The 20,934-nt window shown below is 45.3% G+C and overlaps 1 protein-coding gene across 2 annotated transcripts in view; it reads right to left on the bottom strand.

Moving 5' to 3' along the window:
* DOT1L (DOT1 like histone lysine methyltransferase) overlaps positions 1–20,934 on the bottom strand; it is a 190,943-nt gene that overhangs the window by 74,727 nt on the left and 95,282 nt on the right. For both annotated transcript variants that reach the window (XM_069740606.1, XM_069740605.1), the window contains exons 7-8: positions 19,652–19,714; positions 10,952–11,007 (exon numbers count right to left, since the gene is read on the bottom strand). In XM_069740606.1, coding sequence (XP_069596707.1) covers positions 10,952–11,007; positions 19,652–19,714 — 119 coding nt within the window. The remainder of the gene's footprint in view (positions 1–10,951; positions 11,008–19,651; positions 19,715–20,934) is intronic.

Genomic DNA, 20,934 nt, shown 5'->3' with positions numbered 1-20,934 from the left:
GATCAGTTTCCAAACAAATCCCCAATAAAGGGAACCTGGAAGGTCGGATATCGCTATTATTCTGCACATACATACGGTTAATCAGCAGGGTAATGGGGTTATAGAGGTGATAGGCCACTGTATGGAAAGTGCGGCTCCTGGGAGAAGATGATCTTTATTTCTTCCGAGAGCCACTGGCTTCCAGCCATACAGGCATGCAGATACATCAAAAGAACCTACGTATGGAAGTCAAATGTCAAAACATCAGATAAAGTACCAATGAAAAAAGGCAAAAATAGGGATTTTTGTGTTACTCACCGTAAAATCCTTTTCTCCGAGACGCTCATTGGGGGACACAGGACTGTGGGTGTATGCTTCTGCCGCCAGGAGGCTGACACTAAGTAAACTTTAAAAAAAAAAAAGTTAGCTCCTCCTCCATCGTATACACCCTGACACTGGCTACCAGAGACTCCAGTTTGGTGTATCAACAGATAATATAACAGCATAAATACAGAAAATTTTATGTCTAGAAAAGATTCTGACTAACGCAATCAGATATAACAAAAGCAGCCATAAGGCTACCAGGGAGGGAGCTGTGTCCCCCAATGAGCGTCTCGGAGAAAAGGATTTTACGGTGAGTAACACAAAAATCCCTATTTCTCCTTCGCCTCATTGGGGGACACAGGACTGTGGGATGTCCTAAAGCAGTCCCTGGGTGGGAAAAAAATAACTCACCAGTAAAAGACCTCCATATATTGGTTGTCTATAAATGCGCCACTGCCGCTTGAAGAATTCTTCTACCCAGACTTGCATCTGCAGAGGTCTGGGAGTGGACATTATAATGTTTGACAAACGTATGCAGACTAGACCAGGTCGCAGCCCTGCAAACCTGTTCTGCTGAAGCCTGGAGCCGAATGGCCCAGGAGGCCCCCACTGCTCTAGTCGAATGGGCCTTAATTCCATCCGGAACCGTCATGCCCATGGTGCGATAAGACTCCTGAATGGTCGCTCTTATCCACCTGGCCAGGGTAGATTTTGAAGCCGCGCATCCCTTCCTGCGACCCTGCGGAAGGACAAACAGAGCATCTGTCTGGCGAAAAGGAGCCGTTCGGGAAACGTACCTCCTCAGAGCCCTCACCAGATCCAACGTATGGAGAGCTTTTTCTACACGGTGCGTAGGTGCCGGACAAAAAGAGGGCAGAACAATATCTTCATTGATGTGAAATGATGAAACAACCTTCGGCAAAAAAGACGGTGCTGGTCTGAGCACTACCTTGTCCTGATGAAAACGCAAAAAGGGAGGCCGACAAGAAAGGGCTGCCAGCTCCGATACCTGTCTTATGGACGTTATGACCACTAAAAATACGACTTTCCAAGAAAGAAACATCAAAGAAACATCTTGAAGAGGCTCAAAAGGAGCGTCCTGTAAAGCCCTTAAGACCAGATTAAGGTCCCAAGCTTCCAAAGGAGTCTTATAAGGAGGAACCTTATGAGCGACTCCCTGGAAAAAAGTACTGACTTGACGATTAGGAGCAATCTTGCGCTGAAAAAGGACTGATAAAGCCGAAACCTGCCTTTTAAGGGTACTCGGAGCAAGCCCAGAATCCAGGCCTGTTTGAAGGAAGGCTAGAATGTTAGGAACGGAAAAACGCAGAGGAGGCAGCCCGCGCTCTCTGCACCAGGAAAGGAACACCTCCCAAGTGCGATAATAAATCTTGGCCGAGACGGACTTACGTGCACTGATCATGGTATCAGCCACTTCTTGAGAGAAACCTGCCCGAGTTAAAACCCAAGATTCAATGGCAAAGGCCGTCAAACGTAGGACCTCAGTTCTGGTGGTAGATCGGCCCTTGAGATAGAAGATCCGGCCAATCGGGGAGCCGCCAAGGAACCCCGGCGAGAAGTTGTACCAGGTCTGCATACCAGGTCCGTCGTGGCCAATCTAGAGCGATCAGGATGGCCGGCACTCTCTCTGATTTGATCTTCTTGAATACCCTCGGTAGCAGAGCCAGAGGAGGGAATAGATGAGAGATAAAACTGGTTCCACGACATAACCAGCGCATCCACGGCAATTGCCTGGGGGTCTCGGTACCGAGAGACAAACCTGGGAACCTTGGCATTCATCCTGGACGCCATTAGATCCACGCCCGGAGTCCCCCAGAGATGGCATATCTGCAAAAACACCTCGAGATGGAGAGACCATTCCCCGGAGGCTAGGCCCTGACTGCTTAGAAAATCTGCCGCCCAGTTTTCCTCGCCCGGAATGTGGACTGCTGAGATTACAGAGCGATTTTTCTCCGCCCAGAGTAGAATTTGTTTTACCTCCTGCATGGCTGCCTTGCTGCGGGTGCCCCCCTGGTGATTGATGTAGGCTACCGCCGTGGCGTTGTCCGATTGTATCCGGACAGGACAACCTGCCAGAAGATGGTGGAAATGTAACAAGGCTAGTCGAACTGCTCGAATCTCTAAGATCTTGATGGGGAGATCTGATTCCCGAGGAGACCAGCGTCCCTGAGCTGTGTGTTGAAAAAACACCGCTCCCCAACCCAGGAGACTGGCATCTGTGGAAACCACTAGCCAATTGGTTGGGGAAAAGGGCTTCCCCCTGAGTAGAGATGAGCTGTTTAGCCACCAAGAGAGGGCCTGCCTGACCTGGAGAGACAACCGAAACCTGCGGTTGAGGGAGAGAGGATTTTTGTTCCACACCGATAGGATTGCTTGTTGGAGGGGTCGAAGATGAAACTGCGCAAAAGGAACCGCCTCTATAGTAGCAACCATCTTTCCTAACACCCTCATGCCAGACCGAATCGTATGAGGGCATGGTTGTTGAAGATTCCTCACTTCCCGCCGAAGGGCTAGGACCTTGTCCTGGGGAAGGATTGATAGGGCTTGAGAGGTGTCGAAGATCATGCCTAAAAATGAGATCTTTCGAGACGGCTGTAGGGATGACTTCCTTAAATTTACCAGCCACCCTAAGCGAGAAAGGGTGTCCAGAGTGATGCTGACATTTTCCCTGCAAGATAGAAAAGTCGGTCCCTTGATCAGCAGATCGTCTAGGTATGGCAAGACAACTATACCTCGGGAGTGCAGAATGGACACCACAGTAGACATGACTTTTGTGAACACCCTGGGAGCGGAAGCCAGCCCGAAGGGTAATGCCGTGAACTGGAAGAGTAGATTGTTTACGGCAAACCGGAGAAATCTTTGATGAGGCGGAAAGATGGGAATATGCAGATAAGTATCCTAAATGTCTACTGAGGCCAAAAACTCTCCTTTTTCCAGAGAGGCGATGACAGAACTGAGCGATTCCATCCGAAAGTGACGAACGCAGACAAACTTGTTTAAAAGTTTTAAATCTAGAATAGGCCGTACCGCTCCGTCCTTTTTGGGGACTACAAAAAGATTGGAATAAAAACCCCGAAACCTTTCCTCCCTTGGGACAGGAGAAATTACACCGCTGAGACGAAGGGACTCTATGGAGTTTGTACAGGTCTTGTCGGAGGGACTCGGACTTGGGAAGACGGGATGGGAAAAACCGGGGAGGAGGTAGACGGACCAGCTCTATCTTGTAACCTGAAGATACGAGCTCCCCCACCCACCGGTCGTGGACTACTTGAAGCCAGACCTGGTGAAATAAAAGTAGACGTCCGCCTACTCTGCTGGAGGTACTCCGAGGAGGCCTCCAGTCACTTGGCCGAAAATCTTTGAGTCCTAGATCCTCTGGATCTGGTAGACTGGGAACACATTCTTCCCCCCTGGTTGGCTGAATAGGGCATCCGAACGTCTCGGTCCTGATTGGGTCGACCTTGCGCAGCAGAACTCGATGCTGGAGCCCATCTAGCATTGCGGAAGGGTCTGAAACGTGCTTGAAATTGGCGGCGAAAAGGCTGTCTAATCCTCTGCTGGGGAAGAAACTTACTCTTCCCTCCTGTGGAATCCGAAATCAGCTGATCCAGTTTTTCACCGAACAAGCGGCCACCCTGATACGGAAGAGTTGTAAGCGATTTTTTAGAGGTAGAGTCCGCCCGCCATGTTCTAAGCCAGAGTGCCTTCCTAATAGCAATAGCATTAGCCGCGGCTGCAGAGGCACAATCTGCAGCATCCAAAGATGCATTAACCCTGCTGTTCTGTTCGGTCTGGGGAGACCTATTTTGAACTTTGGTATTTTTTGGGGTGTTCAAGATGCGGTTCTGAAACTTGTGGTTGATTGACTTAAATGAGGATGGGTCGGTCGGCCACGGGTTTCAGAGCCGCATCTTGAATATTTTAAAGAATATTGAAGTTCAAAGTCGGTCATTTTTGACCAACAGAACAGCAGGGTTAATTAATCAGATAACTACCAGCCAGTGCTATCTGAGATGACATTTCCGCCAATTCTGCTGACAAATCACTTTCTTGACGAGCCCTTGATAAAGACTCTGACCAAGACATCATAGCCTTAGCAACCCAGGTTGCCGCGAAAGAAGGGAAAAGCGCCGAACTTGATGCCTCGAAAACGGAGCGAGCCAAGCTTTCAATAAGACGATTCGTAGGATCCTTAATTGCTGAGCCATTAGGGAGCGATAATAAAGTGTTAGAAGCTAAACGGGACACCGGAGGATCCACAGCAGGATTTTCCGCCCAATTACTACAAAGTTCAGTAGCAAGGGGGTACCTAGCATTCAGAGCCCTCAGCCCTGAAAAACGTTTGTCCGGGAGCTCCCGGTTGCGGCGAATCAGATCCTCAAATTCCGGATGCGAGGCAAATACCCTATGGGTCCGTTTTGCCCGCTTAAATGTGACCTTATGATCTGAGGATGAGGCGAGCTCGTCCTCTATCCCCAGGGACTGATTGACAGCCTCAATGAGGCTATCTACCGACTCCTGAAATCCAGGACTCTCAAAATTAAGGGACCCTTCAGACTCAGTCTGTCTCAACTTCTCCGCTCTCTGCAGGGGAAGGAGATCGAGATACAGAGCTCCAGGATGCAGAAGCACCTGAGGGCCTGTGTGACGCAGTGCGAATCCGCTTTCCACGCGTCTGTCTAGTGCGAGCGCGACCCCTGCAGGCCGAAGGCTCCTGAGACCCTGAGGCCCTCTCCGAGACAGATGGACTGCCAGCCCCGACCGCCGGGGACTGAAGGGATTTGATTGCTTCAGAGAGGGACGTCATGCGACAAGGACGTGACCCATTCTGGCGGAGCTGTCCCAGAATCTTGAGGGGCAGGAGCCGGAGGGATTGCTGGGGAGCTGGCAGGGATTGCTGGGGAGCGGGGAGGGGCTCCTGGGCGCGTTCAGAGTCACAGGCCTCGCAGCGGCGATTACTCTGGGCGTGCGGGAAAGGGGCACGACAATCTACACAACCGGTAAATAGAACCGTGTGAGATTTAACTCATCTGGACATAATTATCCGTAAAGCTCTACCCAGGGACAGAGACTGGGACAAAAAAATACTGCTACAGCAGGTGGAAGAAGAAGCACCTACCCCAGTCCTGTGCCCCCAAGGTTGTAGCAACAGATCCAGACGCACGCTGCGGAGCAATAGGATGCTGCTTTTATCCTCTTCAGAGCCTGGGCTGATAGGGAGCGGTACCGCCATACAGCGCTACGGCCTGTAGTAGGCCTAACGCCGGGAACTCAATTTTTTCCCCCCAGAGAGGAAAGGCGGAAACCGGAAGTGGACGCCCCGGAAGGGGAGGAGCCAAATGATGCGGTCTGCTGGACGGAAGCCCGGGCCCTGTGCTGCCCGGCCCGCACCAGAAGACAGAGCGGCACAGCCGCACTCTAGCGCCGCACACCGGAGCGCCGCGGCCGCAACGCAGGACCGGCCGCATATCAGCGCCAGCCGCCAGGACAATGGCGTCGGAAATGCCACGCTGCAGTGCCGCAGCACAGCCACCGGACCTGGCGCATGGAGAAACCAGAAGCGTCAGGTAATTCAAAATCAATAGCGCCCTGCCAGGAGCCACCCAGCGCCCCAGCAGAGGGGGAAAGCCAAAAAGAAAAGACGGTGCAGGAACCCTATCTCCGTTATCTGCCAGGATAAGGAGAGGGACCGTCCACCACCCCATCTATCACCGCAGCAGAGCCGGGGTGTAGAAAACCTGGGGGGAAACACGGACGACTACGGGCACCTGTACAGCCCAGGGTCTCAATACCTTAGGGTGGTCAGGGCCAAGTCCGGTGAAGAATCCCACGTAGCGGGAAAGGATACGTGGACATGGAATCACACGTGCTTGCCCGTTGATGGTTTTGGGGAGATCGGACCCTCAAAAGGATCCGTCGCCCCTTCAATTCATCGCGTTGAAAAAATGGAGTCCAAGAGAAAGGACTCAGAGGTGTGCCTCCTTGAGACACTAAGCATAAACTGGAGTCTCTGGTAGCCAGTGTCAGGGTGTATACGATGGAGGAGGAGCTAACTTTTTTTTTTAAAGTTTACTTAGTGTCAGCCTCCTGGCGGCAGAAGCATACACCCACAGTCCTGTGTCCCCCAATGAGGCGAAGGAGAAAAAGTATAAAATTAATCAAAAATGAATGTGATACTTAAAATTAATGAAAAGACGAAGTCAAACGATGACAATCCAATAAAATGCCTTTATTAAAGAATAATATGAATATACATATTTATTTGGGCAATAATTGACAACAACAATATGCGCCTGTAACTGGAGGAGAATTCATACAAAAAAATATATAACAAAAGTAGTAGAATGTTAATAGCGGAAACGGACTCCACAGGAGGTGAGGTAAGTATATAAAAAATAATAAATAATAATAAAAAATAATAGATGAACAGGTACTCTAAAATGTCTGGCTCTGCATAGATGATACGAGGTAGAATGTGTACATAACAATTATATATCTAAAAATATATATGAATAGGTGTGTATGAAAAGGAGTGTATGTGTATGTATGTGTGTGAAAGGTATATTAATTGTGCAAAAATATATATAAAAGAAAATGAAAACAGTGAAAAAGATATAATAAATTCAAAAATGGTGGTGCGCTGTATCTGGAGGATCGGGCTGCTTCAGGAGGAGGTAATTAGCTATCGGTTGCTATTAGTATCCCACCCTCGGGTACTCCATGTTCTGTGCCTTGCTGCTTTAATCTATGGCTCTGGCGTTCTCAGGTATAAACGCCATTTACTCTGCACATATGCACATTGCACTATACCTGTTACACTGTGGTGGTGCTGACCTGATTACCTTTTAACATTACGGTGTATTCCGGTATATTTACCGCATGTGACGGTCTTTCCGGTGTTCCTGTTTGTACATACCTAGTTGGACACCTTACCTATTTATTATAGTGTACTAACATTGTTCTTGTTCTTTTACTACACTACTTATTACTTTCATATTTTTATATACACTTATTCATCCTGTTTTTCTGGTTTTTATTTTTTTAACATACATTTTTTCACATACATTGGTTCATTATTGTTTTTTGCACACACTTATTTATTTTTAGTCACTTACATTGATATTACTATTTTGAGCACATATATATATTTTTCTCAAATTTTTTTCACTTTTTTTACCCATTTTTGAATTTATTATATCTTTTTCACTGTTTTCATTTTCTTTTATATATATTTTTGCACAATTAATATACCTTTCACACACATACATACACATACACACCTATTCATATATATTTTTAGATATATAATTGTTATGTACACATTCTACCTTGTATCATCTATGCAGAGCCAGACATTTTAGAGTACCTGTTAATCTATATTTTTTATTATTATTATTTTTTATATACTTACCTCACCTCCTGTGGAGTCCATTTCCGCTATTAACATTCTACTACTTTTGTTATATATTTATTTTTTTATATTTTTTTGTATGAATTCTCCTCCAGTTACAGGCGCATATTGTTGTTGTCAATTATTGCCCAAATAAATATGTATATTCATATTATTCTTTAATAAAGGAATTTTATTGGATTGTCATCGTTTGACTTCGTCTTTTCATTAATTTTAAGTATCACATTCATTTTAATTAATTTTATACTTTTTTGGCCTTTTTTCATTGGTACTTTATCTGATGTTTTGACATTTGACTTCCATACGTAGGTTCTTTTGATGTATTTATAACCGAATGGTCTGCCATTCATCTATTTAGTGGTGATAGTTCTTTACGTGCACTCTATCCGGCACTTTGGGCACAATCGCACTACTATTATTCTATTATTTGTATTTATCCTACAAATCTTGCCCGTTTGATTGTATACTGTTCACTACTATTGTTCTATACAGGCATGCAGACACGGTAAGTCACAGTTTAAAGCACTGTGTGTGGCAACTGTACGCACACCCCGGCACTTTGAGTGACAACTGGCCTTGCACCAAAATACTTCAAAGCCAGCTGTCATTCCAAGAAGAGTGTGCTCGCAGTGCTGGCAGCGGTGACTGACCGCTCTGGAACGCCTGTATGACCGAAAGCCGTAGTAGCTGCACTTCCAGTGCCACGGTCGCGCACCTTTCTAACCATTAACCAGTAGAATAACCCTTTAACTGCAGGTTAATAGCGTTATCTTGACAGATTCCCTTAAAATCAGGGACCATTATCAGCACCAATATTTAAGACTGATCATTTCTCAAAATATTAACATCATCATAAGGTGGCATATCAGGGAGCCACCACATGTTTAAAGAAAAGTTGTGTGATTCTGGAAATCACAGGATGGATAGACATGTTACTTATCTGCAAATGATGAAAAAATGGAAACCGTTTTCAAAACATCTCAATTTATTCAGCATCAAATAAGGACATCACACAATGAAATCCCTGCATTTACATGCCTTGGCTGCCATCAATGGGGTTATTAATGGTTGTGCGAGGAATGTTCTACACTTGGGTAAAAAAAATAGTCAAGATCCATCACTGACAGTTCCCTGTGCAGTTGCCAACCAATAACATCCTAGATGAGCTCAATAAGAGACAAGTCAGGAAATGTTAGGCTATGGTAGCACTTAAAATGACCCAACCATTAGTACTAGTAATAAATCAATGTAACACTGAGCTGTTCGTGTACCTGGAATGAAGAATGGAGCACAGTGATCTAACTTTACCTGCAGTACAGAATAGAAGTCACATACCAAGCCTAAAGGTACCGTTACACTAAACGACTTACCAACGATCATGACCAGCGATACGACCTGGCCGTGATTGTTGGCAAGTCGTTGTGTGGTCGCTGGGGAGCTGTCACACAGACCGCTCTCTCCAGCGACCAACGATCAGGGGAAAGACTTCGGCATCGTTGAAACTGTCTTCAACGATGCCGAAGTCCCCGGGTAACCAGGGTAAACATCGGGTTAATAAGCACAGGGCCGCGCTTAGTAACCCGATATTTACCCTGGTTACCATTGTAAAATTAAAAAAAAAAAAAAAAAAACTACATACTCACATTCCAATGTCTGTCACGTCCCCCGGCGTCAGCTTCCCGCACTGACTGTGTCAGCGCCAGCCGTAAAGCAGAGCACAGCGGTGACGTTACCGCTGTGCTCTGCTTTACGGCCGACGCTGACAGTCAGTGCAGGGAAGCTGACGGCGGGGGACGTGACAGACATCGGAATGTGAGTATGTTCTGGTTTTTTTTTTTTACTTTTACAATGGTAACCAGGGTAAATATCGGGTTACTAAGCGCGGCCCTGCGCTTAGTAACCCGATGTTTACCCTGGTTACAAGTGAACACATGTGTGACGCCGATCCAGCGATGACAGCGTGTGATCAGCGACCAAAAAAAGGTCCTGATCATTCCCCAGCGACCAACGATCTCCCAGCAGGGGCCTGATCGTTGGTCGCTGTCACACATAACGAGATCGTTAGCGGGATCGTTGCTACATCACAAAAAGCGTGACGTTGCAACGATATCGTTAACGAAATCGTTGTGTGTGAAGGTACCTTAAGGAATCAGTGTCTGCACAACTTCAGAAGGCATTTGCATGATACTGGGCTACGAGCCAGGCGTTCAGCTACAGGTGTCTCAAAGACGGCTGCAGAGCAAATCAGCAATGAGGTCTGTCCTCTTCAACAGTTAGTACTGCTTTTGCCTTGGATGCAATAACAGCCTGAGATTGGTCTGGAGAACATGTGAGTACCACCATAAAGAGGTCTTCACGAGTCCCAGGAGCAGTTTTTAACCCGACAAAGCCAGGCCACGATGCTTGTGGTACTTTGAATAGCCTGTGTGGTCTAAATATCACTAATCTGCAGTGTCTACAGCCGTGCGTTTCATCAAGCACCTCTGGGACCACACTGGTCATCAATTGCAAAGGGCACTTCAAACAGCAGAACATTAGGTGCTATTTTTATAATCTATCGAGTTCCCACGGGCAATGAAGTGTTCTTCAGAAGGAATGTGACACCTGTCCTTCACCCAGGATTATAGTGTGGGGTGGCATAATGTATAGTAGCCAGACCCCTCTAAATCTTCATTCCAGGTACACTAAAAACTCAGCGTTACTTTGATTTGGAGGTGGAACCAGTGGTACGGCCATTTCTTTAAAGTGTCTTAGGAACCAATTTTCAACAAAAAATCACCAATCCGCATGTTGCAGCCATACTTACGACTATGACCTGCAGAATCTCAGTACATGTCTCCCATTGAGCACTTCGGAGACGTCACTGTTCAAAAGGAACTGCGATCATCTAATGGTGATGATATGCCCAAGTTAATTGGTTGTGGCAGAACATTCAGACGACTATTAGTAACCTGATACATAGCAGTTAAGAGTAGTTAAGAGCAAGCATTTCTGCACGTGGTGCCAATTCTTGTTACTGAATAAAAATCAAGATTTTTTTTTTTTTTAAATGTTGCTTCCATTTTTGATCATTTGCATATCATTAACATGTCCATCCACCCTGTGATTTCCACAATACCACAACTTTTACTTGTTGGTGATACTATTTCAATGTTGAAGATTGGTTTATACTGGTGGGAGCAAGTCCCTCAGCCTAATACAGAGCAGATAAAACACCTTGTGTTTGCAATTCTTTCCCTCCATTCCTCCGAGAGGAAGTCTCCACGTTCCAGCTAAACAAAGAAAAAAAAAAAAAAAACACAAATTACATCATGTAAAAGAATCTAGACTTTAGCTTTTATTTACGGAGATCCTAGACACAGGTTCACGTGTGCCGCGCACACAACGCTATTGTGCAGCGGAAATACACCGCAACAGGCAAACAAAGTCACAAATGAGGCCATGAAAGTGATGCTTTATTTCTGCTGGTTTTTGTATGCAAGTGTCTGCACCAAATCACACAATAGCAAACTGATTGCCATCTTTTCTAAAGCAGATTTAACTTTTTTTTTTTTTTTTTTGTAGTGCAGGATGCTCATTTTGCACATAAAAACACAATCGCATAACAGTGCATCGAAACAGTTATGGGGGGGGGGGGGAGGCATAAAAATGTAGTTCTAAATGGAATAGTTCAGATTTTGCTCTGTAATCCGACAGCATCATGATGGGGCAGAGATCTGGATTCCAGCAACTTCTCACTAGCAGAGCACATATTGAACTGTGTGTAACCGGCCCACTCTAGCAGAGCACATATTGAACTGTGTGTAACCGGCCCACTCCACAGCTTTGTGCGCACACAGTATTGGCTGGACTAGGAGGCACAAGTGCAGTTGTCCTCCAGTGATAATCTGCTGATAAACACTGACTTTAAACAGCAAAACACACACCCTAATAAGTGACATCACTGTAATCAGGGTCTCTTCTCCTACATCTGTTCTCAGATAAAATAACAAAAAGTTGAGGACAAATTCACTTTAAAACGCACAATGCATTTGAGTTTTCATAAAAAACATCCACTTTGCTTGAGTTGATGAAATTGGTAGATTTTCAGCACATAAAAAAGCTGCTGGGGCTATGTGGGAACATGACCCAACGTTATTTTCCTTGGCAACAACTATCAGCTGCATGAAGAGGATGGAGTGTTTGGACATGCCATGGCCCTTTTCAATGTTTAGGTTTTGCCGTCTTGCATTTTGGCAAGTTAGCAATGGCAGTGCAAAGCATTGTCCCACAGACATAGCCTCTCTAGGCAAGTGAGCAGTGCAGGAGCCGAAAGACAGACCACCACTGATCTGATGATCTAACTATGGCCGAGCAAAATCTTAACTCCCGAAGCTTTTTTCAGTTCTGTACTTTTGTTTTTCGCTCCCCTTCTTCTGAGAGCCATAACATTTTTAGTTTTCCGGCAATATGGCCGTGTGAGGGCTTGTTATTTGCAGGGCGAGTTGTACATTTGAACGACACCATTAGTTTTATCATGTCATGTGCTAGAAAACAGGGAAAAAAAATTCCAAGTGCGGTGAAATTGCAAAAAAAAAAAAAGTGCAATCCTACACTCCTTTTTTGTTTGTCTTTTTTATTAGGTTCACTAAATGCTTAAACTGACCAGCCATTATGATTCTCCAGGTCAGTACGAGTTCATAGACACCAAACATGTCTAGGCTATTTTATTTATCTATGTGGTGAAAAAAAACGCCAAAGTTTGTTAAAAATAAAAATTGCGCAATTTTCTGATACCCGTAGCGTCTTTATTTTTTCGTGATGTGGGGTTGGGTGAGGGCTTATTTTTTGCGTGCCGAGCTGACGATTTTAATACCATTTCGGTGCAGATACGTTCTTTTGATCGCCCGTTATTGCATTTTAATGCAATGTCGCGGCGACCAAAAAATGTAATACTGGCGTTTTGACTTTTTTCTTGCTACGCCGTTTAGCTATCAGGTTAATTATTTTCTTATATTGATAAATCGGGTGATTCTGAACGCGGCGATACCAAATATGCGTATGTTTGATTTTTTTTATTTTATTTTGAATGGAGCGAAAGGGGGGTGATTTTTAATTTTATATTTAAATTTTTTTTTTTTTTTTTTTTTTTTTTTTTTACTTTTGCCATGCTTTAACAGAAGCTGCCACAACCTGATCGGCTCTGCTACATACAGGCGATGTTCAGATTGCCTCTACAGTCATGGCCAAAAGTATTGACACCCCTGCAATTCTGTCAGATAATACTCAGTTTCTTCCTGAAAATGATTGCAAACACAAATTATTTGGTATTATCTTCATTTAATTTGTCTAAAATGAAAAAACACAAAAAGAATTGTCCTAAAGCCAAACTGGATATAATTCCACACCAAACATAAAAAAGGGGGTGGACAAAAGTATTGGCACTATTCTAAAAATCATGTGATCCCCCTCTAATTTGTGTAATTAACAGCACCTGTAACTTACCTGTGGCACCTAACAGGTGTTGGCAATAACTAAATCACACTTGCAGCCAGTTGACATGGATTAAAGTTGACTCAACCTCTGTCCTGTGTCCTTGTGTGTACCACATTGAGCATGGAGAAAAGAAAGAAGACCAAAGAACTGTCTGAGGACTTGAGAAACCAAATTGTGAGGAAGCATGAGCAATCTCAAGGCTACAAGTCCATCTCCAAAGACCTGAATGTTCCTGTGTCTACCGTGCACAGTGTCATCAAGAAGTTTAAAGCCCATGGCACTGTGGCTAACCTCCCTAGATGTGGACGGAAAAGAAAAATTGACAAGAGATTTCAACGCAAGATTGTGCGGATGTTGGATAAAGAACCTCGACTAACATCCAAACAAGTTCAAGCTGCCCTGCATTCCGAGGGTACAACAGTGTCAACCCGTTCTATCTGTCGGCATCTGAATGAAAAGGGACTGTATGGTAGGAGACCCAGGAAGACCCCACTTCTTATCCCAAGACATAAAGCCAGGCTGGAGTTTGCCAAGACATATCTAAAAAAGCCTAAAACTTTTGGGAAGAATGTTCTCTGGTCAGATGAGACAAAAGTAGAGCTTTTTGGGCAAAGGCATCAACATAGAGTTTACAGGAGAAAAAAAAAGAGGCATTCAGAGAAAAGAACACGGTCCCTACAGTCAAACATGGCGAAGGTTCCCTGATGTTTTGGGGTTGCTTTGCTGCCTCTGGCACTGGACTGCTTGACCGTGTGCATGGCATTATGAAGTCTAAAGACTACCAACAAATTTTGCAGCATAATGTAGGGCCCAGTGTGAGAAAGCTGGGTCTCCCTCAGAGGTTATGGGTCTTCCAGCAGGACAATGACCCAAAACACACTTCAAAAAGCACTAGAAAATTGTTTGAGAGAAAGCACTGGAGACTTCTAAGGTGGCCAGCAATGAGTCCAGACGTGAATCCCATAGAACACCTGTGGAGAGATCTAAAATGGCAGTTTGGAGAAGGCACCCTTCAAATATCAGGGACCTGGAGCAGTTTGCCAAAGAAGAATGGTCTAAAATTCCAGCAGAGCATTGTAAGAAACTCATTGATGGTTACCGGAAGCGGTTGGTCGCAGTTATTTTGGCTAAAGGTTGTGCAACCAAGTATTAGGCTGAGGGTGCCAATACTTTTGTCTGGCTCATTTTTGGAGTTTTGTGTGAAATGATCAATGTTTTGCTTTTTGCTTTATTCTCTTTTGTGTTTTTTCATTTAAGACAAATTAAAGGAAGATAATACCAAAGAATTTGTGATTGCAACCATTTTCAGGAAGAAAATGAGTATTATCTGACAGAAATGCAGGGGTGTCAATACTTTTGGCCATGACTGTATATAGCTGATTTACTCACTTGCTATGACCACAAACCACTGGGTTGCGCTCACAGCAAGCCGGCACTGACAACCATAGAGGTCTCCAGGAGACCTCAGGTTGTCATGCCAACACACCGGTGACCCACTATAACGCGATTGCCGGAAGCGCAATTTAAATGCCGCTGTCAAGAGTTTGATAGCAGCAGCATTTAACTGGTTAATAGCCACGGGTGGATCGCGATTCCACCCACGGCTATTGCGGGCACATGTCAGCTGTTCAAAACAGCTGACATGTCCCCGGAAAGATGTGGGCTCACCACCGGAGCCCACACCAAAGGGAGGGAGTCCGACATCGGCGTACTATTAGGCTGCCGTCACACTAGCAGTATTTGGTCAGTATTTGACATCAGTATTTGTAAGCCAAAACCAGGAATGGAACAAATAGAGGAAAAGTATAATAGAAACATATGCATCACTTCTGCATTTATCACCCACTCCTGGTTTTGGATGAGAAATACTGATCAAATACTGTGAGTGTGACGGCAGCCTTACGCCCGATGTTGGAAAGGGGTTAAGGTTCCTTTAACGGCATTGGGGTATTTTGTGATAGATTTCCCAAGTAGCCGATCTGCAGTTTTACATGTATTCAACCTATATCAATAAATTAGCTCTGTTTAACCCCTTAGTGACAGAGCCAATTTGGTACTTAATGACCAGGCCAATTTTTGCAATTCTGACCACTGTCACTTTATGAGGTTATAACTCTGGAACGCTTCAACGGATCCCGCTGATTCTGAGATTGTTTTTTCGTGACATATTGTACTTCATGTTAGTGGTAACATTTCTTCGATATTACTTGCGATTATTTATGAAAAAAACGGAAATATGGCGAAAATTTTTAAAATTTTGCAGTTTTCAAACTTTGTATTTTTATGCCCTTAAATCAGAGAGATATGTCATAAAAAATAGTTAATAAATAACATTTCCCACATGTCTACTTTACATCAGCACAATTTTGGAAACAAAATTTTTTTTTTGTTAGGGAGTTATAAGGGTTAAAAGTTGACCAGCAATTTCTCATTTTTACAACACCATTTTTTTTTAGGGACCACATCACATTTGAAGTCATTTTGAGGGGTCTATATGATAGAAAATAATGAAGTGTGACACCATTCTAAAAACTACACCCATCAAGGTTCTCAAAACCACATTCAAGAAGTTTATTAACCCTTTACGTGCTTCACAGGAACTGAAACAATGTGGAAGGAAAAAATGAACATTTAACTTTTTTTTGCAAACATCTTAATTCAGAACCATTTTTTTTATTTTCACAAGTGTAAAAACAGAAATGTAACCATAAATTTTGTTATGCAATTTCTCCTGAATACGCCAATACCCCATATGTGGGGGTAAACCACTGTTAGGGCGCACCGCAGAACTTAGAAGTGAAGGAGCGCCGTTTGACTTTTTCAATGCAGAATTGGCTGGAATTGAGATCGGACGCCATGTCACGTTTAGAGAGCCCCTGATGTGCCTAAACAGTGGAAACTCCCCACAAGTGACACCATTTTGGAAACTAGACCCCTTAAGAAACTTATCTAGATGTGTGGTGAGCACTTTGAACCCCCAAGTGCTTCACAGAAGTTTATAACGTAGAGCCGTGAAAATAAAAAATCGCTTTTGTTTACACAAAAATGATCTTTTTGCCCACAAATTCTTATTTTCACAAGGGTAACAGGAGAAATTAGACCACAAAAGTTGTTGTGCAATTTCTCCTGAGTACGTCGATACCCAATATGTGGGGGTAAACCACTGTTTGGGCGCACCGCAGAGCTTGGAAGAGAAAGAGTGCCGTTTTACTTTTTCAATGTAGAATTGGCTGGAATTGAGATCGGACGCCATGTCGCGTTTGGAGAGCCCCTGATGTGCCTAAACAGTAGAAATCCCCCACAAGTGACCCCATTTTGGAAACTAGACCCCCCATGGAACTTATCTAGATGTGTGGTGAGAACCTTGAATGCCCAAGTGCTTCACAGAAGTTTATAATGCAGAGCCGTGAAAATAAAAATTTTTTTTTTTTCCACAAAAAAGATTTTTTAGCCACCAAATTTTTATTTTCACAAGGGTAACAAGAGAAACTGGACCCCAAAAGTTGTTGTCCAATTTGTCCTGAGTATGCTGGTACCCCATATGTGGGGGTAAACCACTGTTTGGGCGCACGGCAGAGCTCGGAAGGAAGGAGCGCCGTTTTGGAATGCAGACTTTGATAGAATGGTCTGCGGGTATTATGTTGCATTTGCAGAGCCCCTGATGTACCTAACCAGTAGAAACCCTCCACAAGTGACCCCATTTTGGAAACTAGACCCCCCAAGGAACTTATCTAGATGTGTGGTGAGAACTTTGAATGCCCAAGTGCTTCACAGAAGTTTAGAATGCAGAGTCGTGAAAATAAAAAATATTTTTTTTTCCACAAAAAAGATATTGTAGCCCCCAAGTTTTTATTTTCACAAGGGTAACAGGAGAAATTGGACTGCAATAGTTGTTGTCCAATTTATCCCGAGTACGCTGATGCGCCATATGTGGCGGTAAACCACTGTTTGGGCGCACGGCAGAGCTCGGAAGGGAAGGAGCGCCTTTTTGGAATGCAGACTTTGATAGAATGGTCTGTGGGCATTATGTTGCGATTGCAGAGCCCCTGATGTACCTAAACTGTAGTAACCCCCCACAAGTGACCCCATTTTGGAAACTAGACCTCCCAAGGAACTTATCTAGATGTGTGGTGAGAACTTTGAATGCCCAAGTGCTTCACAGAAGTTTAGAATGCAGAGTCGTGAAAATAAAAAATATTTTTTTTTTCTTTTGTAGCCCCCAAGTTTTTATTTTCACAAGGGTAACAAGAGAAATTGGACCCCAGAAGTTGTTGTCCAATTTATCCCGAGTACGCTGATGCCCCATATGTGGGGGTAACCCACTGTTTGGGCGCACGGCAGAGCTCAGAAGGGAGGGAGCACCATTTGACTTTTTGAGCGCAAAATTGGCTGTCGTGTTTGGAGACCCCCTGATGTACCTAAACAGTGGAAACCCCCCAATTCTAGCTCCAACCCTAACCCCAACACACCCCTAACCCTAATCCCAACCTCATCCATAATCCTAATCACTAACCCTAACCATAATCACAACCCTTACCCCAAGTCAACCCTAACCATAACCCTAATCAAAACCCTAAATCCAACACACCCCTAATCCTAATCTCAACCCTAACCTCAAACCTAACCCTAATCCCAATACACCCCTAATCACAACCCTAACCTTAACCCTAATCCCAAACCTAACCCTAATCCCAAGCGTAACCCTAATGCCAACCCTAACCCTAATACGAACCCTAATCCAAACCCTAACCCTAATCCCAGCTCTAACCCTAACTTTAGCCCCAACCCTAGCCCTAACTTTAGCCCCAACCCTAACCCTAGCCCTAGGGCTACTTTCACACTTGCGTCGTTTGGCATTCCGTCGCAATCCGTCGTTTTGGACAAGAAACGGATCCTGCAAATGTGCCCGCAGGATGCGTTTTTTGCCCATAGACTTGTATTGCCGACGGATCGTGACGGATGGCCACACGTCGCGTCCGTCGTGCACTGGATCAGTTGTGTTTTGGCGGAGCGTCGGCACAAAAAACGTTCAATGAAACGTTTTTTTGTACGTCGCATCCGCCATTTCTGACCGCGCATGCGTGGCCGTAACTCCGCCCCCTCCTCCCCAGGACATAGATTGGGCAGCGGATGCGTTGAAAAACTACAGCTGCTGCCCACGTTGTGCACAATTTTCACAACGTGCGTCGGTATGTCGGGCCGACGCATTGCGACGGCCCCGTACCGACGTAAGTGTGAAAGAAGCCTAACCCTAAGTTTAGCCCCAACCCTAACCCTAAATTTAGCCCCAACCCTAACCCTAAATTTAGCCCCAACCCTAGCCCTACCCCTAACCTAACCCTACCCCTAACCTAACCCTACCCCTAACCTAACCCTACCCCTAACCTAACCCTACCCCTAACCTAACCCTAACCTAACCCTACCCCTACCCCTAATTTTAGCCCCAACTGCTGTTCTCCTGCCGGCCGGCAGATGGAGACAGATGGCGGGCGCACTGGGCATGCGTCCGCCATGTTCTGCTGCCGGCGGCCAGGAGGAGCAGCAAGAGGATCCAGGGACCTAGGTGAGTATGCTAGGGTCCCCGAATCCCCCTATTTCTCTGTCCTCTGATGTGCGATCACATCAGAGGACAGAGAATTACACTTTACTTTTTTTTTTTTTTTTTGCGGTCGCCGGTAAACAGTTAATTACCGGCGATCGCAAAACAGGGGTCGGTAATACCGACCCCGATCGTGCTCTTTGGGGTCTCGGCTACCCCCGGCAGCCGAGACCCCAAAGATTCTCCCGGTGCCGGCCGGCGCACTGCGCATGCGCCCGCCATTTTGAAGATGGCGGCGCCCACCGGGAGACACGAGGAGCATCGGGGGAGCTAGGTGAGTATTGGGGGGCCACCTGGGACCCCTTTTCTCTGTCCTCCGATGTGCGATCACATCGGAGGACAGAGAAATTAAAAAGAGATCGTTTTTTTTTTTTTTTTTTGCGATCGCCGGTAAACGGTTAATTAACGGCGATCGCAAATGCGGGGTGGGTTAAAACCCCCCCGAATCATGTTCTCTGGGGTCTCGGCTACCCTCGGCAGCCGAGACCCCGGAGAAAATCGGCCTCTGGGGGGCGCTATGGACTTTTTCCACAGCGCCGTTAATTAACGGCGCTGTGGTTTAAGTACCCTTAGCGGCCGCCGTTAAAAGGCGTATCGGCGGTCGCTAAGGGGTTAAACTAACGCATTGACTAAAATTATGAAAACTCATGAAAAATGTGGGGCAAATGTTTTCAGATCGGAGCCATCTAAAAGTGGGCAAGGGCAATGCCTTGTCACAGAATATATAATCAAGTGGTTCTCCTTACAGCTGCAGAATTATTACGGTGAAATCAAGATGATTAAAGTGCAAACTATTAGTAAAATACAAGTAGCACAAAGCTGTACCGAAGCTTACTACTTACTGTGTACTCTGCGTGCTTTTTCCCATACCATTTCATCCATTTTCGGAACTCTTTATCCATTGTCTACAGAGTTACAATGAAAAAATAACAAAAACAAATATTGTGAAATTGCAATTCCTGATAATTCCTGATTATTGTTCGATTTTATACATTGTGGTTTGAACCCCTTAACACCCAAACAATTTTTCATTCTTGCTCTATCGTATTTTTTCTCGCCTTCTTTCAAGAGGCATAACTAGTTTTTCTATCAGCATTCAGTGGCTTCCAAAAGCATTCACCCAGTTTTGCTAAGGGTACCGTCACACAGTGCAATTTTGATCGCTACGACGGCACGATTCGTGACGTTCGAGCGATATAGTTACGAGATCGCAGTGTCTGACACGCTCCTGCGATCAGGGACCCCGCTGAGAATCGTACGTCGTAGCAGATCGTTTGAAACTTTCTTTCGTCGTCTAGTGTCCCGCTGTGGCGGCATGATTGCATGGTGTAACATATATCGTATACGATGTGCGCATAGTAACCAACGGCTTCTACATCGCACATACGTCATGAAATTATCGCTCCAGCGTCGTACATTGCAAAGTGTGACAGCAGTCTACGACGCTGGAGCGATATTGTTACGACGCTGGAGCGTCACGGATCGTACCGTCGTAGCGATGAAAATTGCACTGTGTGACGGTACCCTTACTCACAACCTGGACTTTTTGTGTGTTTTTTGAGGGTTTGCATCAGTTCTGATAGGGTCAGGGATAGTAGAGAGCCCAACACACAGGCTCTCCATGAATGTGCTGTGACTATCACACAGCCGCGACACACGCAGCTGCAGAGCCGAACAGCTGGTCAGCCGGAGCGATCCAGGTATGCGGGTTCCTGTTGCAGCTTATTTGGTAAGCGCTATAGCTTGCAGAATAAGCCCTGACCCGATCACATTCGCTCATCTCTAGCCTAGCCTGCCATGGTAACCGTCGGTAGCCAGCAGTCACATCACAGGGGCTGACAGAGGCCAATGTGCATTTGTACCTGCGAGCGTTCTATTTAAATGCTGCTGTCAGATAGTGACCAGAAATCTGCTCTGTCTGCTGCTTTTGGTGGCAGAGGCTGGCTAGGTGGACTATAGCAGGTATCTACCATGTGAGGAGCTCAGCTCCTGAGAGCTTTCCACAGTTGCTAACCCCGCCACAGATGTGGTGTTACATGCAAGAGCACCAAGTGGTTAAGTACCTAATTCCCACTAATAAATATATCTCATCCATGATTTAATTGTGGGCTCAGGGCATGCACCA

The sequence above is a fragment of the Ranitomeya imitator genome, chromosome 1 (genome assembly GCF_032444005.1).
Source record: "Ranitomeya imitator isolate aRanImi1 chromosome 1, aRanImi1.pri, whole genome shotgun sequence".
Classification (NCBI taxonomy): domain Eukaryota; kingdom Metazoa; phylum Chordata; class Amphibia; order Anura; family Dendrobatidae; genus Ranitomeya; species Ranitomeya imitator.
This window is presented reverse-complemented; position numbering and strand designations above follow the sequence as displayed.